Source organism: Leptodactylus fuscus, chromosome 5, assembly GCF_031893055.1.
Source record: "Leptodactylus fuscus isolate aLepFus1 chromosome 5, aLepFus1.hap2, whole genome shotgun sequence".
In the NCBI taxonomy this organism is placed as follows: domain Eukaryota; kingdom Metazoa; phylum Chordata; class Amphibia; order Anura; family Leptodactylidae; genus Leptodactylus; species Leptodactylus fuscus.
Window position 1 is genome coordinate 10,141,394 of NC_134269.1, and position 22,937 is coordinate 10,164,330.

Here is a 22,937-nt window from a genome sequence, read left to right on the forward strand (position 1 = left end):
TGATCTTTTCCGATCCGGATCGCTCAACCCCAATTGTATATTATATATACAGTAGGGTTGAGCCGATCTTGAGATTTCAAAATCCGATTTTTGATCATTTTCCTCCCGATCGCGAAATTTGTTCGATCGGGATCTGATCTTCTCCGATTGCTCAACCCTAGTTACCAGTTACTGAAGTGATGGAGAGCAAAGGAAGAGATGAGGTGGGAGGAGACAGCAGGGGCTATGCATGTTTATGGATCCTCGGAGATCCCGTGACTATATGATCACTCCATAGCTGCTAATAAAACACCAGAAGAAAGAGGTCTGATCACATTGTCATTCTATAGGACTGGATAGCACCCCCTACAGGTGGAGTATATTTACACATTGTACATTGTACTCAGCCCTCTCTTTTACACTCGTCGTCTTCCGGTCTATTTCCAGTAACAGAGTGCTCGGCCTGCACCACACCCGCCACGTGCAGGAGGCCGGGATACTTGGCAGGCAGAGCGTCATTCATTACTGCTCCCTGTATGGCCCACAGAGGATTGCGGTGCAGGTGTAGGGTGGGTCTAGTCCCAGACACTGCAGAACAGCCACAGCTCAGCTGCCTCCTCGTCTTCTCTGTAATCTGTGTGTCACCAGTTCTCATCCTCAGCTCTTCTTCCCCTTGGTGCCGTGTCTAGGAGGAAGTTACAGCTGCCATTTTTAGCAGCAATGGAGGTGTCATGTGCATGACAGGGTGACCAACACCCCTGCTCACTCCTCTTCTCCTCTTCTATCCCCTTTATTTTTTGGGTCTCTTTTGGTGATAAATAGGAATTTATTTTGTCATTTTTAAAAAGATTTATACAGCTTCCGCTAAACCTGATACATATACACCTAGCTCTCACTAGTGGGCGCCCTCAGCAGCCTTTAAGGGAGACTGATCTGTTCCAGTAGAGTAGGTTTTCCAGGACTCTACTATGGAAGACCTAGGTCATCGATATATCTGTGGGGGTCCAATACAGGTCAGTGACATCAAAGTCAATGGTCACATGGCCTATTTGCAGCTCAGACCTCCTCACAAGCAGAACTCCAAAAGAATGAATGGTACTGTTCTTTGGAAGTAGAGAAGAGGTTGACGCATCCTCTTCAGATAGCTGATCGGTGGGGGTGCTGGGTGTCAGACCCCTTCAACAATCTGATGTTGATGATAGGAAGTAAATACACCTCCTTTGTAGAATGAAAGGTCCACTGGTGTTCTGGTTGGAGAATGCAGTCCCCAGCCTTCCCTCTTTCTGTCACTGCAGCTGCTCCCTCCTCCTCTTTCCCTCTCCATAGACTTCTCTATCCTGATCCTTAAGTGAAAATCCAACTTCATCTCTACATCACTAATGGAAGATTATGAAAGATAATATGTTTTCCCTTAGCCCAAACAGCAGCACAAGATGGGGTATTCCTGCCCCTGTGTGCTGTTAGGACAGGTGGAATTTTTAATTAACTAACAGACTTCTTCCCCTATAAGAGGCCGAGAGACCTCCCCCTCCTTGTGTTAGTCCAAAAGTATAACAATATCAAACACAATAGAGAATATTCACACATAGCAAATGGGAGGGAGCCTTGTGCTGCTGTTTGGGCTAAGGGAAAACAGATTGCCTACGCCCAACAGCAGCACAAGATGGGGATTTAGCAAGTATAACCCCAACTAGGGTGGGGGGTCTTGGCAAACCAATGCCAAGACCGACTGTCCGATGGCTATGGACTCCGATGTGCGCCAGGCCAGTCTATAGTGTCTGGCAAAGGTGAGATGCGAACTCCAGGACGCGGCGCCACATATCTGCTCCAAGGAGAGAGAACATCTTTCCGCCCAAGAGGTTGATACGTCTCTGGTAGCGTGTGCACGTACAAATTCTGGTACCGGTAGGTCCTGGGCGTGTAGCGAGCAAGCAATGGCTTCTCTGATCCATCTTGACAAGGTGGCTTTGGACGCTTTAGCGCCTCTGTTATGGCTATAGACATTGACCAATAGGTTTTCTGATCTTCAGAAGGAGACTGTACGCTCCAGGTAGATGCGTAGTGCTCTGACCAAATCCAGCTTGTGCATAGTCTCCTTTGCCTCGGAAGTGGGAGAGGGAAAAAAGGCCGGAAGAGAAATCACTTGATTTATATTGGAAAAGGTGGGAACCTTTGGCAAAAACGTCGGGACGAACCTTAATTGTACCCTATTAGGGAAAAAAGAGATGAACGGTTCGGAGGCCGCCAAGGCCTGTAATTCGCCAATCCTTTTAGCGGAGGTTATTGCCAGCAAAAAGGTCACCTTATAGGAAAGGTATTTCCAGTCTACTTCCGACAAGGGTTCAAAGGGAAGAAAAGAAAGAGGAAGAAGGATTTACAAACAACTTCTTCCCCTCCACCACCCGTCTAGTCACACAGGACAGAAAAAAACACAAGGAGGGGGAGGTCTCTCGGCCTCTTATAGGGGAAGAAGTCTGTTGGTTAATTAAAAATTCCACCTGTCCTAACAGCACACCGGGGCAGGAATCCCCCATCTTGTGCTGCTGTTGGGTGTAGGGGGAAAGATGGATTTTACCAGGGAATGGAGAGTGAATCTATAAGACACATTGCAGGGTTTCTTATCTTTCCTGTATTGTTGATATATGCAAAGTTTATTGAAATGCCAGAGACTCTATAAATATTCTTCATTCCATAAGACTACTATCTGCTATACAGCACTGAGGTACGGGAATGTAGTCAGCCGCCTTTGCTTTTCAGCAGGAGGATTTAATTGGTGCTAATGGCCTAAGGCTGGCAAACAGATAGAAACAGGAATGTGCTGCTCCTTGTGATGTAAATAAGAGCTGAAATACACATGTATGTATGATCGGAAGAGACAGGGACATGGATGATTTTGCTGCCAGTACTACAGCGACAACACAAAGTATCATGGCAAAGATGTGGAGGCAGCACTTCTTTAGTCCTGTATATTGGTGTAATTCTTAGTATCTGCTCTTATTCTGTATATATGGACAGTGCACAGTACCACTTCTCTTGTCCAGTATACTGGGTGTCATTCTCGTTATCTGTATACTTCTCCGCCTCTGCACAGTGCCACTTCTCTTATTCTGTATATATGAACACTGCACAGTACTTCTCTTGTCCTGTATACTGGTGCAATTCTCTGTATCTCCTCTTATTCTGTATATATGGACACTGCACAGTACCACTTCTCTTGTCCTGTATACTGGGTGCAATTCTCTGTATCTCCTCTTATCCTTCTAATATTATTAATGTGAAAGTTTGGATGTTTGTTCCTCAATCACACAAAAAGTCGGAACGGATTTGTATGAAATTTGTTACATAGTTTGTAACCTCGATTAAAACATAGGCTACTTTTTATCCTGATAAATGACATGGCTTCACGACTATTATGAATTTATGTTCACATGCTATGTTACACTGTTCATGCAGCAACTTATCTCAGCCAGAGCCGTTATCTCTCTATGTAAACACTCAACTAACCATCAGTCCATTGTGTACATGCATTTGCATAATATCTGATCAGCTCCAGGCAATGCTGACACATTGGATGGGAAAACACCTTTACTCCAAATTGGCAGTTTGCTACTTTTAAACAGGCCGGGAAAAAGAAAATCGAATTTGTTGCAAAATTCTAAAACAACGAGAGCAATGAAGGTAGCCAGAAGTCACAGAGTTCTCCTCAAGCGGAACTCAGGGGGATATTTGACACCAACAACAACGCTCAATATAGGGCATCCCAGCGAGCTGCTGAGATGCCGGTACAATCACGGGCACAGCGAGGAATGAGTTCAACGGCAGGCCAGCTTGAGAGTTGCTGAAACATTGGAGCAGATGGATCATCAATGCCAACAACACACTCATTATATGGCTTCCCAGCGAACTGCTGAGATGCCGGAACAATCACAGGTACGGTGCGAGGAACAAGTTCAGCAGCAGGACAGCTTGAGAGCTGCCAAAAAGCTGGAGCAGGCAAACCATCAACGGCAGCAATTTACTGAATATAGGCGGATCATCAACACCAACAACACGCATACAAAGTCATGGGAAGAGGCTAGTTCTGTATATATGGACACTGCACAGTACCACTTCTGTTTTGTATGCTGGGTATAATTCTCGGCATCTGCTCTTATTCTGTATATATGGACAGTGCACAGTACCACTTCTCTTGTCCAGTATACTGGGTGTAATTCTCGATATCTGTATACAGTACTTTTCCGCCTCTGCACAGTACCACTTCTCTTATTCTATATATATGGACAGTGCACAGTACTACTTTTCTTATTCTGTATATATGGACAGTGCACAGTACCACTTCTCTTGTCCAGTATACTGGGTGTAATTCTCGATATCTGTATACAGTACTCCTCTGCACAGTACCACTTCTCTTGCCCAGTATACTGGGTGTAATTCTCGATATCTGTATACAGTACTCCTCTGCACAGTACCACTTCTCTTGTCCAGTATACTGGGTGTAATTCTCGGTATCTGTATACTTCTCCGCCTCTGCACAGTGCCCCTTCTCTTATTCTGTATATATGGACAGTGCACAGTACCACTTCTCTTGTCCAGTATACTGGGTGTAATTCTCGATATCTGTATACAGTACTCCTCTGCACAGTACCACTTCTCTTGTCCAGTATACTGGGTGTAATTCTCGATATCTGTATACAGTACTCCTCTGCACAGTACCACTTCTCTTGTCCAGTATACTGGGTGTAATTCTCGGTATCTGTATACTTCTCCGCCTCTGCACAGTGCCCCTTCTCTTATTCTGTATATATGGACAGTGCACAGTACCACTTCTCTTGCCCAGTATACTGGGTGTAATTCTCGATATCTGTATACAGTACTCCTCTGCACAGTACCACTTCTCTTGTCCAGTATACTGGGTGTAATTCTCGATATCTGTATACAGTACTCCTCTGCACAGTACCACTTCTCTTGTCCAGTATACTGGGTGTAATTCTCGGTATCTGTATACTTCTCCGCCTCTGCACAGTGCCCCTTCTCTTATTCTGTATATATGGACAGTGCACAGTACCACTTCTCTTGTCCAGTATACTGGGTGTAATTCTCGGTATCTGTATACTTCTCCGCCTCTGCACAGTACCACTTTTCTAGTTATACATGCTTGGTGTAAATCTCAGAACCTATAACCTTTCCCCCATAAACCCTCCATTAGAGCTGGAGATTCCTTCAGTCCTCCTCTGGGCCCTCCACCTCCACTACAGGACTATTGTTACATCTGACCACTGCTGGGCCAGATATGGGGCACTGCCGTGGCCAAGTGTGACGAGACCACACAGGTGCACGTTTCCACTCTCCAAGAATCTCGTACGCACACTATACTACTACGACCACTACTATGTCCTATGTATTGGTGGTCGTTGTCTTCTCTCGGTTGCAGATGACTTCTGTCTGTCGTTACTCCCCCCTTCCTCCTGTCAGTTTTGTATGCACTCCCTCGCAGTCTCTCACAGTCCCCCCCCCCCCCCTCGCTCCTCCTTCCTCCTCTCCTTCTATTTCCTGTCATTCTTTATTTTTTTTTTTTCTTCTTTTCTGGAGCTCATCCAGAGACAAGAAAAACACGAGAGCTCAGAGCAACCAGCTGAGTACAACTCCTCCAAGTGTCTACTCGCTCTTCCTTCTCCTCCAGAACTCAAGCCTCGTCCTCCTCAAGTTCTTTGAAATTTCCTTGAGAGGCCACTCTTCAGACTCAGCGGGATCTTCTCCATCATCATCAGTCTTGTGCGACTCTTCTCAGTGGCCTTGGAGGGGGGGAAGTTCTGAATATCTCTGTAACCCTTCATTGTCCATGTCTGTGACAGAACGAGCGGGGCAAAACAAAATGGCCGCTCTATGGCCAACGTCAACTCGTTGTCTCGTTGAATCACAGCTAGAGCGAAATTTTTGAAATTCTCACTTTTTGAAACTGGAAAAAAAAAATTCTGTTCGAGAAGGTGAATTCTTGCAGGTCTTATTTTTCGCCATGTCCCCTGGATCTTCCCATGGGCAGAGAAGGTCTTGTCTCCAGTAGGTTTTATTCATTTTCTGGAAAAGTTAAGGAAAATTTAGAAATTGTCCAGGAAAATTTCCATTTACACAGATGTTGAAATTTTTGAAAATAGACTTTTTAAGGTTTTTGTTTTAAATTTTGGCCCCTTCAGAGAGAGATGTAGAGTATGGTGTTGGCCGCCATTGTCTTTTAGGGTCAATAGTGAAATTTTTTTTTGGTAACAGCTGGTGGGGGCAAGTGGTGGGACCATAGAATGAGTTAGAGATCAGAGACTGAATGATATCAATGTCTCGCTGGAGTAAGAAAGGAACAAGCAGAGGGGCTCTGCTTCCACTGCTACTCCTGGCGCTGGCACTAGGGGGCACCTCTCTTCTCCTGGCATCTCTGAATCTGCTACTGACAACCACCTCCTGGGGCCAGAATCTGTGCCAAGGACGGGCACAGCAACAGCGGGTAAGAGAAGTGTAATGTGTGATTGATCACTGGGCACTTATACATTGTACAGCTCTGTGTACACGACATGTTCACCAGTACCTGCCCCCACTGGAGCCCCAACCAAATGTCTCCAGTATGCATGCACATTCCAAATATTGGCTTAGATACACAGAATAATATATGCTTAGATATACCAGCTCAGAAGACATCGCACAGGATAGGATTAGATACACAGCTCAGTATACAGTATCACACAGGATAGGATTAGATACACAGCTCAGTATACAGTATCACACAGGATAGGATCAGATACACAGCTCAATATACAGTATCACACAGGATAGGATTAGATACACAGCTCAGTATACAGTATCACACAGGATAGGATTAGATACACAGCTCAGTATACAGTATCACACAGGATAGGATTAGATACACTGCTCAGTATACAGTATCACACAGGATAGGATTAGATACACAGCTCAGTATACAGTATCACACAGGATAGGATTAGATACACAGCTCAGTATACAGTATCACACAGGATAGGATTAGATACACATCTCAGTATACAGTATCACACAGGATAGGATTAGATACACAGCTCAGTATACAGTATCACACAGGATAGGATTAGATACACAGATCAGTAGACATCACTTGTGTTAAAATTAGATATAAAGAATCAGCAAACACTACCTCAAATAATAGGATTAGATACAGCATGTCAGCAGACAGTATTACACATGATAGGATTAGATACACAGCTCAGAAAACACTATCATGTATGATATGGTTTGCTGACCTGCTGTATCTAATCCTATCTTGTGGGATTGTGTCTACTGAGCTGTGTATCTAATCCTATCCCACATAGAATTAGATACACAGTTTAGCATACAATATCAAACTGAATAAGATTAGATACAGTGCTCAGCACATAGTGTTGCACGTGATAGGATTAAATGCACAGCTCAGCAGAAAAAAAATCGCACATTCTGGGATTAGATACACAGCTCAGCAGATTTTATTACACGTGACAGGATTAAATACATAGCTCCGAAGACAAGATCACACAGAACAGGATTAGATACACAGCTCAGTATACTGTATCACACAGAACAGGATTAGATACACAGTTCAGTATACAGTATCACACAGAACAGGATTAGATACACAGCTCAGTATACAGTATCACACAGGATAGGATTAGATACACAGCTCAGTATACAGTATCACACAGGATAGGATTAGATACACGGCTCAGTATACAGTATCACACGGGATAGGATTAGATACACAGCTCAGTATACAGTATCACACAGGATAGGATTAGATACACAGCTCAGCAGTCAGTATCACAAAGGATAGGATTAGATACACAGCTCAGTATACAGTATCACACAGGATAGGATTAGATACACTGCTCAGTATACAGTATCACACAGGATATGATTAGATACACAGCTCAGTATACAGTATCACACAGGATGGGATTAGATACACAGCTCAGTATACAGTATCACACAGGATAGGATTAGATACACAGCTCAGTATACAATATCACACAGGACAGGATTAGATACACAGCTCAGTATACAGTATCACACATGATAGGATTAGATACACAGCTCGGTATACAGTATCACACAGGATAGGATTAGATACACAGCTCAGTATACTGTATCACACAGGATAGGATTAGATACACTGCTCAGTATACAGTATCACACAGGATAGGATTAGATACACGGCTCAGTATACAGTATCACACAGGATAGGATTAGATACACAGCTCAGAATACAGTATCACACAGGGTAGGATTAGATACACAGCTCAGTATACAGTATCACACAGGATAGGATTAGATACACAGCTCAGTATACAGTATCACACATGATAGGATTAGATACACAGCTCAGTATACAGTATCACACAGGATAGGATTAGATACACAGCTCAGTATACAGTATCACACATGATAGGATTAGATACACAGCTCAGTATACACTATCACACGGGATAGGATTAGATACACAGCTCAGTATACAGTATCACACAGGATAGGATTAGATACACAGCTCAGTATACAGTATCACACAGGATTGGATTACATACACAGCTCGGTATACAGTATCACACAGGATAGGATTAGATACACAGCTCAGTATACTGTATCACACAGAACAGGATTAGATACACAGCTCAGTATACAGTATCACACAGGATAGGATTAGATACACAGCTCAGTATACAGTATCACACAGGATAGGATTAGATACACAGCTCAGTATACAGTATCACACAGGATAGGATTAGATACACAGCTCAGCAGTCAGTATCACAAAGGATAGGATTAGATACACAGCTCGGTATACAGTATCACACAGGATAGGATTAGATACACTGCTCAGTATACAGTATCACACAGGATAGGATTAGATACACAGCTCAGTATACAGTATCACACAGGATAGGATTAGATACACAGCTCAGAATACAGTATCACACAGGGTAGGATTAGATGCACAGCTCAGTATACAGTATCACACAGGATAGGATTAGATACACAGCTCAGTATACAGTATCACACAGGATAGGATGAGATACACACCTCAGTATACAGTATCACACGGGATGGGATTAGATACACAGCTCAGTATACAGTATCACACAGGATAGGATTAGATACACAGCTCAGTAGACTTTTCTATGGTTACCGGGACTTTTTTTTTACACTTTTCTACTGGCGCCCATTATATGGACATGAACAATTATGGAACTGTGGTCTATATACAGAGCTTTTAATATTGTCACAGTGACAGGCCATGGGGTGTTACATTATATGCTAATATAATATGTGATATATCAGTACAGATTACAGGACTCTTGCGACTCTTGCCCAAGTTTACAGAGGATAGATAGATAGATAGGTAGATAGATAGATAGATAGATAGATAGATAGATAGATAGATAGATAGATAGATAGATAGATAACACGACCAGAAGGTGCGCCACCAGAGTTAGATCCAGTTTGTAAACTTAAGCTTCGGCCCATAAACAATGCCGGAGTAAGTAAGTTTTTACTCAATCTCTGGATAATCCCTTTAAATTCAGTTCTACACAACAGCCCCTTAGTAGTTACATACTGAGCCATGGCAGGTAGCACCACCTATGTCACAGCAGCCCCTTCTGGGTCAGGGTCTATTCAAAACTGATCATCTATGGTGCACGTAGGGAGACAAATCTAATTGTTTAGTGATATGTCAGCTGAATTATAAATACAGCTCCGGATGTGACTGGAGTATAAATTTTACATCTATCTTGTTTGCCATTCAGGTTAACCCGCTGCAAGAGCCCAGTGCTGAAACTCAGGTAAGAAAACGCAGCAGGAATTGTATGGCCAAATTGTCTCCCGTTGTCTCCATTTGTTCTTAATGGCCCATACCAGACTGGGGCCTTTCACAGGGCGGACAGGGAGACAATGGGCCTCTCTGTGCAATAAGCACTGCTTATTGGCCTTGTAGATAATAACATTCATAGAGCTGTATTCTCCATCCAACATTATGTGGTTTATGAGGAGAGAATTACAGTCTGTTCTGACTTTGTATAAGGGGCTGAAGGAAACAGAGCTCTGGTTCTCGTAAAACTTGCAAAATTGGCAAATCCAAGGAACAGCCAATAGTCTTCTAAGGAAACGTGTTCATCAAAAAATCTAAAAATGATTTCTGTCCTGGAGAGAGTCAGATTTGTGCTCTTTGCTCTGAGCCTGCTGCTCCTCCTCCCCTCTCATAGCCTCGATCTCAGAGAGAGAAACACTGCAGCTGCATCCCCTCCTCCTTTTTTACAGTAATGTATTACATTAGATTATTTTTGATATCTTACGAGATTTTTGAATATTTACTAAGAGTTCATAAACAGGGGAAAGGAAAATTAAAGGGATCCTATCATACAAACCCTTTTTTTCTAAGTAACACATCTGAATAGCCTTAAGAAAGGCTATTCTTCTCCTACCTTTTGTTGTCTTCTCCACACCGCCTTTCCATAGGAATCCCGGTTCTTGTCGGTATGCAAATGAGTTCTCTCACAGCACTGGGGGCGGGCCCCAGTGCTCAAACAGCACTGGGGGCATCCCCAATGTTGCGAGAGAACTCTCTCCAGTGCCGCCTCCATCTTCGTCAGCAGCGCCATCTTCAGCCTCTTCTTCCAGCGGTGGCTTGTAACTTCAAGGCTTCGGACCTTGGGTAGAGCAGACTGCACATGCCCACAGGCCACGAGAAAATGGCCGCTTACAATGCTGTGCAAGCGGCCAAGATGGAGGCGGCGCTGGAGAGAGTTCTCTCACAGCAATAGGGTTGCCCCCAGTGCTGTATAAGCGCTGGGGCCTGCCCCCAGTGCTGCAAGAGAACTCATTTGCATACAGACAAGAACCGGTATTCCTACAGAACAGCGGCATGGAGAAGACAACGAAAGGTAGGAGAAAAATAGCCTTTCTTAAGACTATTACAATGTGTTACTTAGAAAAAAAAAGGTTTGTATGATAGGATCCCTTTAAGACTGCGGGAAGGTGAAGATGCTCTGGTAGCAACTATTCCTAAGTACCACCAATATTATCTGGTCCATCGGGCTAAGAAATAAAAAATGGTGGCTTGGATCCAGCTCTGAAAATTAAAGAACCAACAATGTTACTAGTGCATGACCCCCTATTAGTACCTGAACTGTGCCTACTGGACCCTACATCCATGTTACCAAAATGGACATTATTATGGCTGGTGGGCTTCATCTTTTGAGTCCATTGTTTTGGTGTCCCTGGTCCTGGTGACGAGTGGGCATTTACCTGTGAGTTTACATTGTCGTCTCGCTGGACCATCTCATGACTGCAAATGACAGATCCTTACTTATGATCTACAGACATTTCTAAGTGATTCTGGAGATCTTTCTCTCTTTGATGTCTTATTCCATCTCTTACGTTAATTTCTTGTCTTCATTTTGAGACTCAAATTTTAAGAGAATCTGTATCTTGTTACTTTTCTTTTATATTTTTACTGCTTGTCCTCCTCATCTTGATCTTACATCTCCCAATGAACTTCTATTGATCTCGATATAGGAAGATCAACTTATAAACTGTATGGATACATGGTATCCCACTTGTTTCTTGGCTCACCCATTGGTGTTGGTCTCTTTTTGGTGGCAAACAATGGCACCGACACAAAAAGCTTTGATCTACTTAACCTACAAGGAAATGGACTCAAAAAGAGGACCAAATATTCTGTAATAACTCTCACTAGGACAAGGCAATTTGATCGAAACAATGTGCAATGTGCTCTTCAGTATACGGAGCTTTGAATAAGCCATGATTCTTCCACATTGGAGCAACGAGGTAGGCACCAGACAGACATTATGATATTTAACCACCAATTGAAACTTCCGGGTACATACGGTACCTTTTCACGGAGTAGCTCGACTTCTCATCAGGATAGTGGTGCACAGTCTTGAGCAATGTGTCTTTATGGGGCATACACCATTCATTGAAACCATCTCAGATGTTGTTTGTAACTTACTCTCAGTAAGAGAGTGTTCAGAAGATGACACGGAAACTAGAAACAACAAGATCATTCATCCTATCTGATGGTGGATGCCATCTGCAAATGTCACTGGCAGTGGCATAACTAGGAATGGCGGGGCCCCATGGCGAACTTTTGACATGGGCCCCCCCCCCCCAACCGACGCTGAAGGCCTCAACCGACCGACCCCCTCGCCACATTCCTGTGCACTCTATGCCCCATAGTGGCCCCTGCACATAGTATTATGCTCCATAGTGGCCCTAGTACACAGAATTGTGGCCCCTGCACATAGTATTATGTCCCATAGTAGCCCCAGTACATGATATTATGCCCCACTGTGGACATCCATGAACAATTATTATACTCTGGGGTCTTTTCAGACCCCAGAACGTAACAATCGAAGACCCAAGGGGTGGGATACAAATATAAAAACCTATCCCCGGATCCGCTGCAGTCTTTGGCGGTGTCGGCCATCTTCAATGACGTCCGGGTCATGTGATGTCAGGGACATCACACAACTAGATGCCTGGAGCACAGAAAGGTAAGTAACACAGTTCTTTATGTTCCCTTACCTCTACTGGGCCTCCAATCATTGTACTCGGGGGTCTGAAACCCAAGCCGTCCCCCCCCCCCGAGTATAATAATAGTGTTTGAGGGGCCCGTGGTGTCACTTACCGATCCCGGCCCCTGCCAGGATCAATAAGTAAACTACCCCTGCTAGCTCGGTAGTTACACCCCTGGTCACAGGACACAATCGATCATATCAACTGGAGCAGTCACCTACAAAACTTCTGAGACACCTAGCACAGAAGTGTTTGTACATCGTGTCATCGACAATTAGGAGCTCACAACTTGATCGAAACGTCACGTTTTGGAAAACATTGCATGTTGTTATGTTGAGATTGCTTTGTCAAAGTCAGAGTTATTACAGAATATTTGGGTCCTTTTTTTAATGAACTTTCCGGTATATGTCTTGTGATGGTGTCCACTCCAATTAGTAAACTGAATAATTTTGTTTTATTTTTTTAGATCTATTACCAGAATATCTGGGAAAAACATCAACTTCTGTATCAGAAGCTGACAGAGGATCGGAGACGTCACAGACGTTCAGGTAATGCCATACAATGGTGGAATGAGAGAAAAAAAAATAGTCCAAAAGGCCTTAGCTTTTTAGGACCCAATTTTTGGTCAAAAGTTGTCCATCTTTGACAAGATCATAGGCTTTTTTTTAATCTGTCCAAAAGCTGACCTTCAGTGAAAGCTCTTCAAAAAGTTGGGTTTTACTGTAACTTAACCACAAAACTGAACTTCACTGTAAACAGTTCAAAATGTAAAGCTTTATTACAATTTACCAAAATTTGAGATTTATTTAAGCTGCCCAAAATGTGAAGTTTTTCTGTAAGGTTTTCCATAAGGTTAAGCTTTACTGTAAGGTGGCCAAAAAGTTGAACTTGACTGTAAACTTTTACAACTTGTCCACCTTATAAATAGAAATAGAAGTTTTTATAGACACTTTAGTCTATTGCTAGATGACTTCTTAACGGTTCGTACATCTTTTCTAGCCAATGGAAAAGCGCATAGAGCCAACAGAGCGAATAATCGTAAATCTTCAACCGTCACCGCAGCTCACTATGAAGGTATTGCTTCTATCTTAAGATGTCTGTACATATTAGACTGAAGGAAACTGAAGGATTTCAACCAAAACAAACTTTTGTCTGGGAAATTTTAGCAAGGGTATGTTTTAGCCGAAAGATGACAGAGTATCTCCTTCAGAAAACAAGTTGACTGAGCTAATGGCTGCTTCATGAATGCCAATAAAGAACTGTGTGTTGACGGCCAACTTTAGGCCTTCAATAGGATACAAAAATGGAGTAAAAAAGCAAAAACATCCAGTGAACACCAAAACAAGATTCGGTCAAATGACCACATGTGGTCTAAAGAAGGACATGTCTGAAAACAGAACATGCGTAACCTTGGGTCAATAAAATTTATGAATTTATGACAATTCTATCCTTGTGTCCAAGTTCTTGGAAGCCGTATGGGATGTCTTCTCCATGCATATTAGTTTCCTTAAAGGTTTTGTATTGTGAAGATCACCTTTGTTGGGTTTATGGACTTCATGCAAGGGTCGAGAGGATCCAGTTGGGAGAGCTAAATGGGATAGCTGTCATGTAGGAGTCCATGGTATTAGATTCATCGGAAGTTGTCTGTGGCTGGCTATGGTTTCATAATCATATATTTGGTTGCAGTACCATAGCCAAACCTGTGGCAACCAAGTCATTGCCAAAGCAGCTGTGATAGGAAAGGGTTGTCTGTTATGAGGGCATTGAAAGTAGTTGATCTCACGTAACACCAGTTGTCTCTTGTGTTTTGCAGTTAAATTGCCTAAAGGAGGACAACAGATAAATGCTGGTAAGCAGATGACAGATCTTTCCCTCTCCTTCTATTGTATGATATCAACATACAACCTCTTCCTTTTGCAGAAGATGATGGTACCATCCTCCATTGGACTGAAGTTCCACGAAACTCCACCAGCCCAGTCAAATATGATGATGGAAGGGGGGAATTTACAGTCAACGTCAAGGGATTGTTCTATTTGTATTGCCAGGTGAGAAAGATCTTCTGGTCTTGAGTCTTTCACTTTAATAACCCATATCTGACATGTAGTCCTTGTCTTCATCTTGTTTTCCCATCCCTTATGGTCTACAAGACCTTTAGTCATAAATACTATCACCAAGCACCATTATTACTCTTTTGCTTATATCCCTCACAAGGAGTTGTCCAGGAATTTGAGTAACTATGGGGCAGCCAGGGGAAGTGTACAATTAAGACAAATGCAACATACTCATCTGTCCTCAGCCTTCCATTGTTTCCCACTGATGCCCTTTCCATCTCATGAGACCAATTTGTTATTTTAGTGGTCACCGATAAGAAACTGTTGACATAAGTGAGTGAGGTTATCGGTCCCTCTCCATTAACTGGTTATTAGGGTCGAGCCGGTCTTGAGATTTCAGGATCGATTTTAAAATCCAATTTCCGATCATTTTCCAGCTGATCCCGGTCGTGAAATTTTCTCGATCGCCGATCGGGATCTGATCTTTCCCGATCGCTCAACCCTATCAATGATATATACATGAATATATCGACCGCCGTCATATATCGACCGCCGGGACCTACCGCTGCCTTTATCGACCACTTCACCACCTGGCTCACACACTTCCTATCCACAGACACCCCCACCATCATCATGGGTGAATTCAACATCCCCATTAACACAGACCACCCCCCCACCTCCAGTCTCTTGTCCCTCACCAACTCCTTTGGTCTCTCCCAATGGTCCTTCTCTGCCACCCACATAAAGGGGGGCACACTAGACCTAATATTCACCCACCTCTGCTCCATATGCAGCCTCTCTAACTCTCCATCCACGCTCTCTGACCACAACCTGCTGACATTCTCTGCCCTCTCCTCTCCAATAGACACCCCAACCTCTAAACCAACACGCCCCCGCAGGAACCTCAACCGCCTTGACACCTGCACCCTCTCAGACTCTCTCCTACCACTCGCTGACATATCCTCACTCCAGATGCCGCTGCTGCCTTCTATAATACCACCATTACCTCAGCCCTTGATTCTGTGGCCCCCTACACATACACCAGAGCCCGACCGATGAATAGACAACCCTGGCACACTGACTTGACTAAAAAACTGAGACGTGCCTCGCGGGTTGCAGAACGCCTCTGGAAGAAAAGCAACTCCCAGGAGGATTTCCTCAGTTACAAAGAGGCAGTTCTCTCATTTAAGAACGCACTCACCTCTGCAAAGCAGGTCTACTTCACCACACTCATATCTGCACTCTCTCGCAACCCCAAACAGCTATTCTCCATCTTCAACTCCCTCCTCCGTCCTCCCGCCCCCCCTCCGACATCATTTATCTCAGCTGATGACTTTGCCGCTTACTTTAAAACTAAAATTGACACCATCAGAGACAGTCTCACCCTACTCCCCCGACAAGCCCTCTACCCAACTACTTACTGTTCCTCATCCCTGACCTGTTTCTCCCCCATAACTGATGAAAAACTCTCCTCCCTAATCTCCAAATCCCACCTCACCTCCTGCATGCTCGACCCGATCCAGTCACATCTCATCCCCAAACTCGCTGAAGTCATTACTCCAGCCCTAACCCATCTCTTCAATCTATCCCTAATCAATGGATCCTTCCCCTCAGCCTTCAAACACGCTACTGTCACTCCTATGCTTAAGAAACCGTCCCTCAACCCGTCCTCTCCTGCCAAGTATCGTCCCATCTCACTTCTCCCATACGCCTCAAAACTTCTTGAGCAGCATGTCCACTCCGAACTCTCCTCCTATTTCTCATCCAACCTGCTCTTTGACAGACTTCAGTCAGGCTTCAGACCCCTAACAAAAGTCACTAATGACCTGCTAACCGCCAAAGCCAAGCGCCATTACTCTGTCCTCCTCCTCCTCGACCTCTCCTCTGCCTTTGACACAGTTGACCACTCCCTCCTGTTAGAAATTCTCTCATCCCTTGGTATCTCAGACCTGGCCCATTCCTGGATCTCCTCATACCTCACTGACCGCACATTCAGTGTCTCCCACTCGCACACCACCTCCTCACCTCGCCCTCTCTCTGTAGTTGTCCCCCAAGGCTCCGTCCTAGGACCCCTCTTGTTCTCCATCTACACCCTTGGCCTGGGCCAACTCATAGAATCTCATGGCTTTCAGTACCACTGCTATGCCGATGACACCCAAATCTACATCTCTGGACCAGACATTACCTCCCTGCTGGCCAGAATTACAGATTGTTTAGCGGCCGTAGCCTCCTTCCTCTCCTCCCTCTTTCTCAAACTCAACATGGAGAAAACAGAGTTTATCATCTTCAGCCCATCCTGTATGGCCCCTCCACCTGACCCATCTATCAAAGTTAATGGAACCACAATTACCCCTGTCCCACAGGCCCGATGCCTTGGGGTTACCCTGGACTCTGACCTATCCTTCAAGCCACATATTCAAGCCCTCAACACCTCCTGCCGCCTCCAGCTCAAGAACATCCACCGAATTCGCCCCTTCCTCACCCAGGAAACTACGAAGATGCTCGTCCAGGCCCTCATAATCTCCTGCTTAGACTACTGCAACACCCTTCTCCATGGACTCCCAGATAACACCCTAGCCCCCCTCCAGTCCACCTTAAACTGCACTGCTCGCTTAATCCACCTCACACCCTGATCTTCATCGGCAGCTCCCCTCTGCCAGTCCCTCCACTGGTTACCTATAGCCCAGCGAATTGAGTTCAAGCTACTAACGTTAACATACAAAGCCATCCACACCCTGTCCCCTCCATATATCTCTGACCTCATCCACAACCTGTCCCCTCCATATATCTCTGAACTAATCTCCCGCTACCTGCCCACACGTAACCTCAGATCCTCCAATGACCTCCTACTCCGCTCTGCTCTCATCCGCTCCTCACACAACCGTCTCCAAGATTTCTCTCGTGCATCCCCCATACTCTCGAACTCCTTACCACGACACATAAGACTGACCCCCACAATCACAGGCTTCAAGAAGGCCCTGAAGACTCACCTATTCAGGAAGGCCTACAACCTCCAATAACACTATCACCGCACTGCCATCTGTACAGTCTCCCCCTCTCCTTCTGTCTCTACCCCCCTTCCCTCATAGACTGTAAGCACTCGCGGGCAGGGCCCTCTACCCCACTGTGCCAGTCGTTCATTGTTAGTATTATATCTACCTGTATATTCTGTGTATTGTGTGTAACCCCCAAATGTAAAGCACCATGGAATCAATTGTGCTATATAAATAAATAATAATAATAGGGTTGAGCCGATATTGAGACAACCCCTGACCTTGATCCCACTGGAAAAGATCGAGATCGGAATTCCGATCGTGATTGTTAAAGTTACTCCAATCTTTTCCGGTCCCGATCACTCAACCCTACTGATTATGTGAGCTGACAGCTATCTCACCCAGCACCCTCATACACATGGCTTGACCAAACCAAACAGAGCATGTAACCGAACTGGGAGAGGGGAGAAAGTCACTGCTAGGCTTATCTCCATGAGAACACAGTGTATTTGGCTATAGAAACCCTACTACCTGATATCACCTGCCATCTGCCATCAGAGGACAACAGGGGGCCTGATGCACCTTAGGTGGTCTTCCAAAGCAACAAATTCAGCCTATCAAAATGTGTATGGCCAGCTTAAAGGGAATGTGTTAACAATTTATTGTAAAATACATTTTTTGTAATCCTTTTTTGTGGTAAATTTAGTGATATGCTTTATAGTGCCATGGCCATAGGCAGCAAGAGACTGTAATGATGGCTCAATGGAGTTATCTATAGAGGTGTTATCCTTTGTAATTCTGTTTCTCATGTAAGTGAGGTGACTGCTGAAAACCTCTTCAGATTCGGCAGGTGTCAGTCTAGTGGAGAGAGTGAACATTGCAGTATGTAGTACTTTTTTAAAAAAAAATATATAAAATTAAAAATACTTCTTAAGAAATACACAGTCCAGTCACATTAATGTGACCATCTGTTAAAATCCAGAATAACCACCTTAGGCAGAGCGGACCGCTGCGAGATGTGCAGAAAGAGAGGGGATGTTGTGGTGATGGTCACTGGGATGTTAAGCCAGCATCCATGGCGTGAACAACCCAATTGAGGTGGTCCCACAGATTCTCGATTGGGTTCAAGTCCAGGGAACTTGCTGGCCAAGGGAGTACGGTAAACTCATCCTGGTGCTCCTCGAACCACGCACGTACACTGTGAGCTTTATGACATGTCACATTGTCCTGCTGGTAGATGCCATCATCCTGAGGAAAAACAATTCGCATGTAGGGGTGAACATGGTCCACAAGGATAGAGGCCTACTTGTGTTGATCCATCATGCCTTCCACAATGATGAGTGCACCCAGATGACACGTGTCTTCTGCGATTTGTTATTATTATTTTTTATTATTATTTATTTATATAGCACCATTAATTCCATGGTGCTTTGGGGGTTATTTGGTTTGTTATTTAACGTTGACGTCATAAGTAGGCAGTAATCACATTAATATGACTGGACTGTGTATGCTTAACATGAAAACTTGGTTTAAAAAAATGGGTCATTTTCCAGCAATACATTCCCTTTCAGCCACCATTCTGGTAAAGGCTTATCTCCCACGAGAACAAAGGATTGAGAATGTTGAGTTCCAATAATAACGTTTCCTTCTTTCCCAAGAGCGAGAGAGTTGGAAGATCTCCAAAAATCCTTAGCTAGATGGCCAGTTCCAATGAAATTGGTGGGTTTGGCTGATTTTCATCACATTTAGATAAATGTTGGCTAAACGCTTCTTTATCTGTGTGAGAAAAATAAACCGGTGCTAGGCTCTGCTATCCCCTTCAGATTCCCTTGCCATAGCAAAAAATGATCAGTCACGTTGAACTCATGTTCGGACCCAACATGCTTCTTTAGTAGACATCTGGTGTTGGGAGAGAGTTGGGGCAATAATATAGTCCCAGCAAAATTGTCACGTTCAGTCATTGGCTTCTTTAGAGTAGGAGAACCAAGAGTGGGAGTAGATGATTGGTATGATGAGGATGTGGTTAACCGGGGAATGACATGTTGTCAGTGTATACAGTGGATGTGAGCTGGACGTGGGAGAAGAGAAACCTGGTTTACAAGGAGGGATGATGTTTGGTTTTATAGACAGAAGAAAAAGCTGAAGGTGATAACAGAAGACAATCGACAATTTTTTCAGCTGGACTGCAACATTCTCCACTTTTTACTTCCTTCGGTTTTGTTCCTATCGGTCTACCACCTACTCCTAATTTCCGATGATCTGCCATCTTCACAAATTCAGTGACTTAATCCTCCCTATCTTAGTCTATCTCTTCAGTCATGTATTTTCCTATAATAAAGTCTCCTTCTCCTTTCCTTGAAGGTGCACTTTAACGAGGACCGAAGCAGCTACATCAAGTTGGATCTACTTCTAGATGGCAATCTGGTATTTCGCTGCTTGCAAGAGTTTTCTGCTACAGCTGCGAGTATCCGTGACCCAAAACTGAAGACCTGCAGCGTTTCTGGGCTTGTGGTCCTGCGTCCCGGCAATTCCCTCCGGATTAAAACTCTACCAAAAGTCAGCTTGAGGGTAGAGCATTTCCTTACCTACTTTGGTCTTTTCCAGGTTCACTGAAAACTTTGTTTCTACAGGATTAGGAAAACCAGATGTCCTTTCCATACACTTGTCCATTAGTTCACCCTATGCCTGGTTCCAGAGGTCATTTGACTATCAAAACAACTCTGAAATGAAAAACATGACTGAACCCCCAAAAAGAAGATTCACAGCTGAGGATACATAGACAATTCCAGCCCTTGTACTTCTAAACAATCAAAAAAATTACTTCATGTTGAGAACAAAGACTGCAATGTTACCAGCAGCTAAACATCCTAAGTCATCAACAAAGCAGAACTTTCTGCAATGACTCTTTATATAAAGAGAAGTAAAAATTCACAGGAAGTATGACATGTTTTCAGGAAGCAGAGACAGTTACTAGAAGGAAAGGGCAGAAAGCAGAACTTGCATGACTATCCAGATGGTGACTGGTTTGACTGCCCAGGGGTTAAATCAGAAAAATCTGAACAAAAATTGTTAAGGAATTAGTCAATGAAACCAAAAATATCAGAATGACATAACATAGTCCACTAGTCCATGTTCTCAATCACGTAGCGTAGAACACCTCCCTGTTAGATATTTGATCGGAGTCCAGTTGACTCATGATGATGATGATGACCAGTCTTTAAGTCTCTTGTGTTTAGGCCTCTCAATGACTATGGTAATGATTCACACTTTGAACTCTTCCAAGCCATAATAGCTTTCAGTATTGAGTAAAAAATTGTATGTCCCAAAAACTATAAGTATGATATGCCGTAATCTAGTACTAGTCCATGTTCTCAGTTACGTAGAGTAGAACATCTCTATGTTTTGACAGGAAATTGGAGGTGACCATACAGACGGTCTTTAGGGTGAGTCTCCTATCTTTAGGTTGGCTCTTCAGGCCTTTCAATCACTATGTTTTTTTATGATTTCCTAGACTGTTCTGATCCAAACCTTAAACTCTTCCAAGCCATAATAGCCTTCACCAACATGTTGAAACTTACGCTGGCATGACCCATATACAATAAAGCTTTGGGCATCCAATGGAAGGTTCTTCTACACTGGGTCAAGGATCTTGCCATTCAGAGACACTCAGTGAAAGACTCTACACTACTGGGTCAAGGATAGGGATGAGCCGATCTTGAGATTTCAGGATTGAATTTAAAATCTGAATTCCGATCATTTTCCAGCCGATTCCGATCGTGAAATTTGCTCAATCACCGATCGGGATCCAATATTTTCCGATCCCGATTGCTCAACCCTAGTCAAAGATCTTACCATTTGTGGTCTTCTCAAAAGTCTTTGGGGGTAAAGACTACATAATGATCTATGTAGACAACAAGCACCTTACTCATATACAGTACAATTCACTAAAGGATAACAGGGTTCAATATATGTCCCTGGAGATCAGAATGTTCCTCCAGGTCTGATGTACATAGCAACTAGTGAATGTTTTGTATCATTTTTTTTCTGTATTTCACTCCAACCCACTAACCTTACGGACTGCTGGAACTGTTCCTGAGCACCTATGATCTGTACAGGACATAACCTGATATTTGCTGAATTTATATAACACTGATCACTTTCAAATAAAAGTATATTTTATATGTGGGCCGTTGTCACATGATGGTGTTGCTTATTATTCGCCTATTAGATTTCAATAGTATATTGAAGGATATATAGAGTGTATAAGAAGCATACAGTACATAAATCTCCACCGCTCTATTGCATAGGATTACATTACAGCCTAGTTAATGCGGGTAGCTCTCCATACGTTGCCTGACAAATTGCAGTTCCCATCTGGACGGCAGCAGGTTTTTCTCCAGAATCTCCACGAATTAACTAATACCTCAAACCTGGTCTGCAACTGTAAGGTTTGGACTTGATAAATATGTTCTACTACTTGATCTTTCGAGGTACAGCTGCGGTCCAAGACAACACATTGATTTGTATATAATCTTGTGGACTACGGTCTGGATACAGAAAAATGTTAATGATAAACCAGGTAAGCAATTCACACGAAAAACAAGATGTACCCCCATCATAGTTAATGGGGTCCCTGGGGCTCCTTTTGTATCCATCTTAAAATGGAACAGTTTTTCGTTCTTCTGGAACAGTAGAATGGAATCAACGATGTAGGTGTAAACCTAGCGTAAGTGGTGCACTGTCCAATGTTGTGTGAGATGAAACCAAGCATTGTCAATCTTAAAGTCCATCACATTCATGCATCGCTTTAGATCCTAGTCTCAGGAAAGTCGTGACACAATAACGCAGAGAAAGGTATTACATGGTGGATATTCTCATGTACAGGAAAAGCTCTTAATTATCCCTCATACGTTGGAGATCCCAAATTCTAAGCCAGCTTCTATGGTCTACACCAGTGGTTCTTAACCTTGTTTGAGGTACCGAACCCACCAGTTTCATATGCACATTCACTGAATCCTTCTTTAGTGATAAATCAAATATGTTTTTTTTCTCCAAATTCAAGACATAGGTATATGTTTTTTACTGGTACACAAAATGAACCGTACATAGCCTAGGGTTCAATCGAACCCTGGTTAAGAACCACTGGTCTACACATTCTCAGTTGGATAACCCTTACATATGTTATGATATATGAACATTATGAATGAGAATTCCATCGTTCGAGACTCCCCATCGTACAACACTTCTCCTCTGGGGGACTTAATGTGAAGCCGATTACAAGTGTAATAATTGATGACCTATGGTTGTCAACTGA

General features: G+C 43.6%; 1 protein-coding gene across 1 annotated transcript; it reads left to right on the forward strand.

Annotated features, from left to right (window-relative positions):
- The first annotated feature begins 5,580 nt into the window (after window positions 1-5,580).
- TNFSF12 (TNF superfamily member 12) lies at window positions 5,581-21,804 on the forward strand. Its single transcript, XM_075272418.1, has 7 exons — window positions 5,581-6,472; window positions 9,792-9,827; window positions 13,046-13,127; window positions 13,579-13,653; window positions 14,393-14,428; window positions 14,500-14,624; window positions 19,985-21,804. Exons 1-7 carry the CDS (start codon window positions 6,296-6,298, stop codon window positions 20,234-20,236), a joined length of 783 nt encoding a protein of 260 aa, XP_075128519.1. The 5' UTR covers window positions 5,581-6,295; the 3' UTR covers window positions 20,237-21,804.
- The last annotated feature ends 1,133 nt before the right edge of the window (window positions 21,805-22,937 follow it).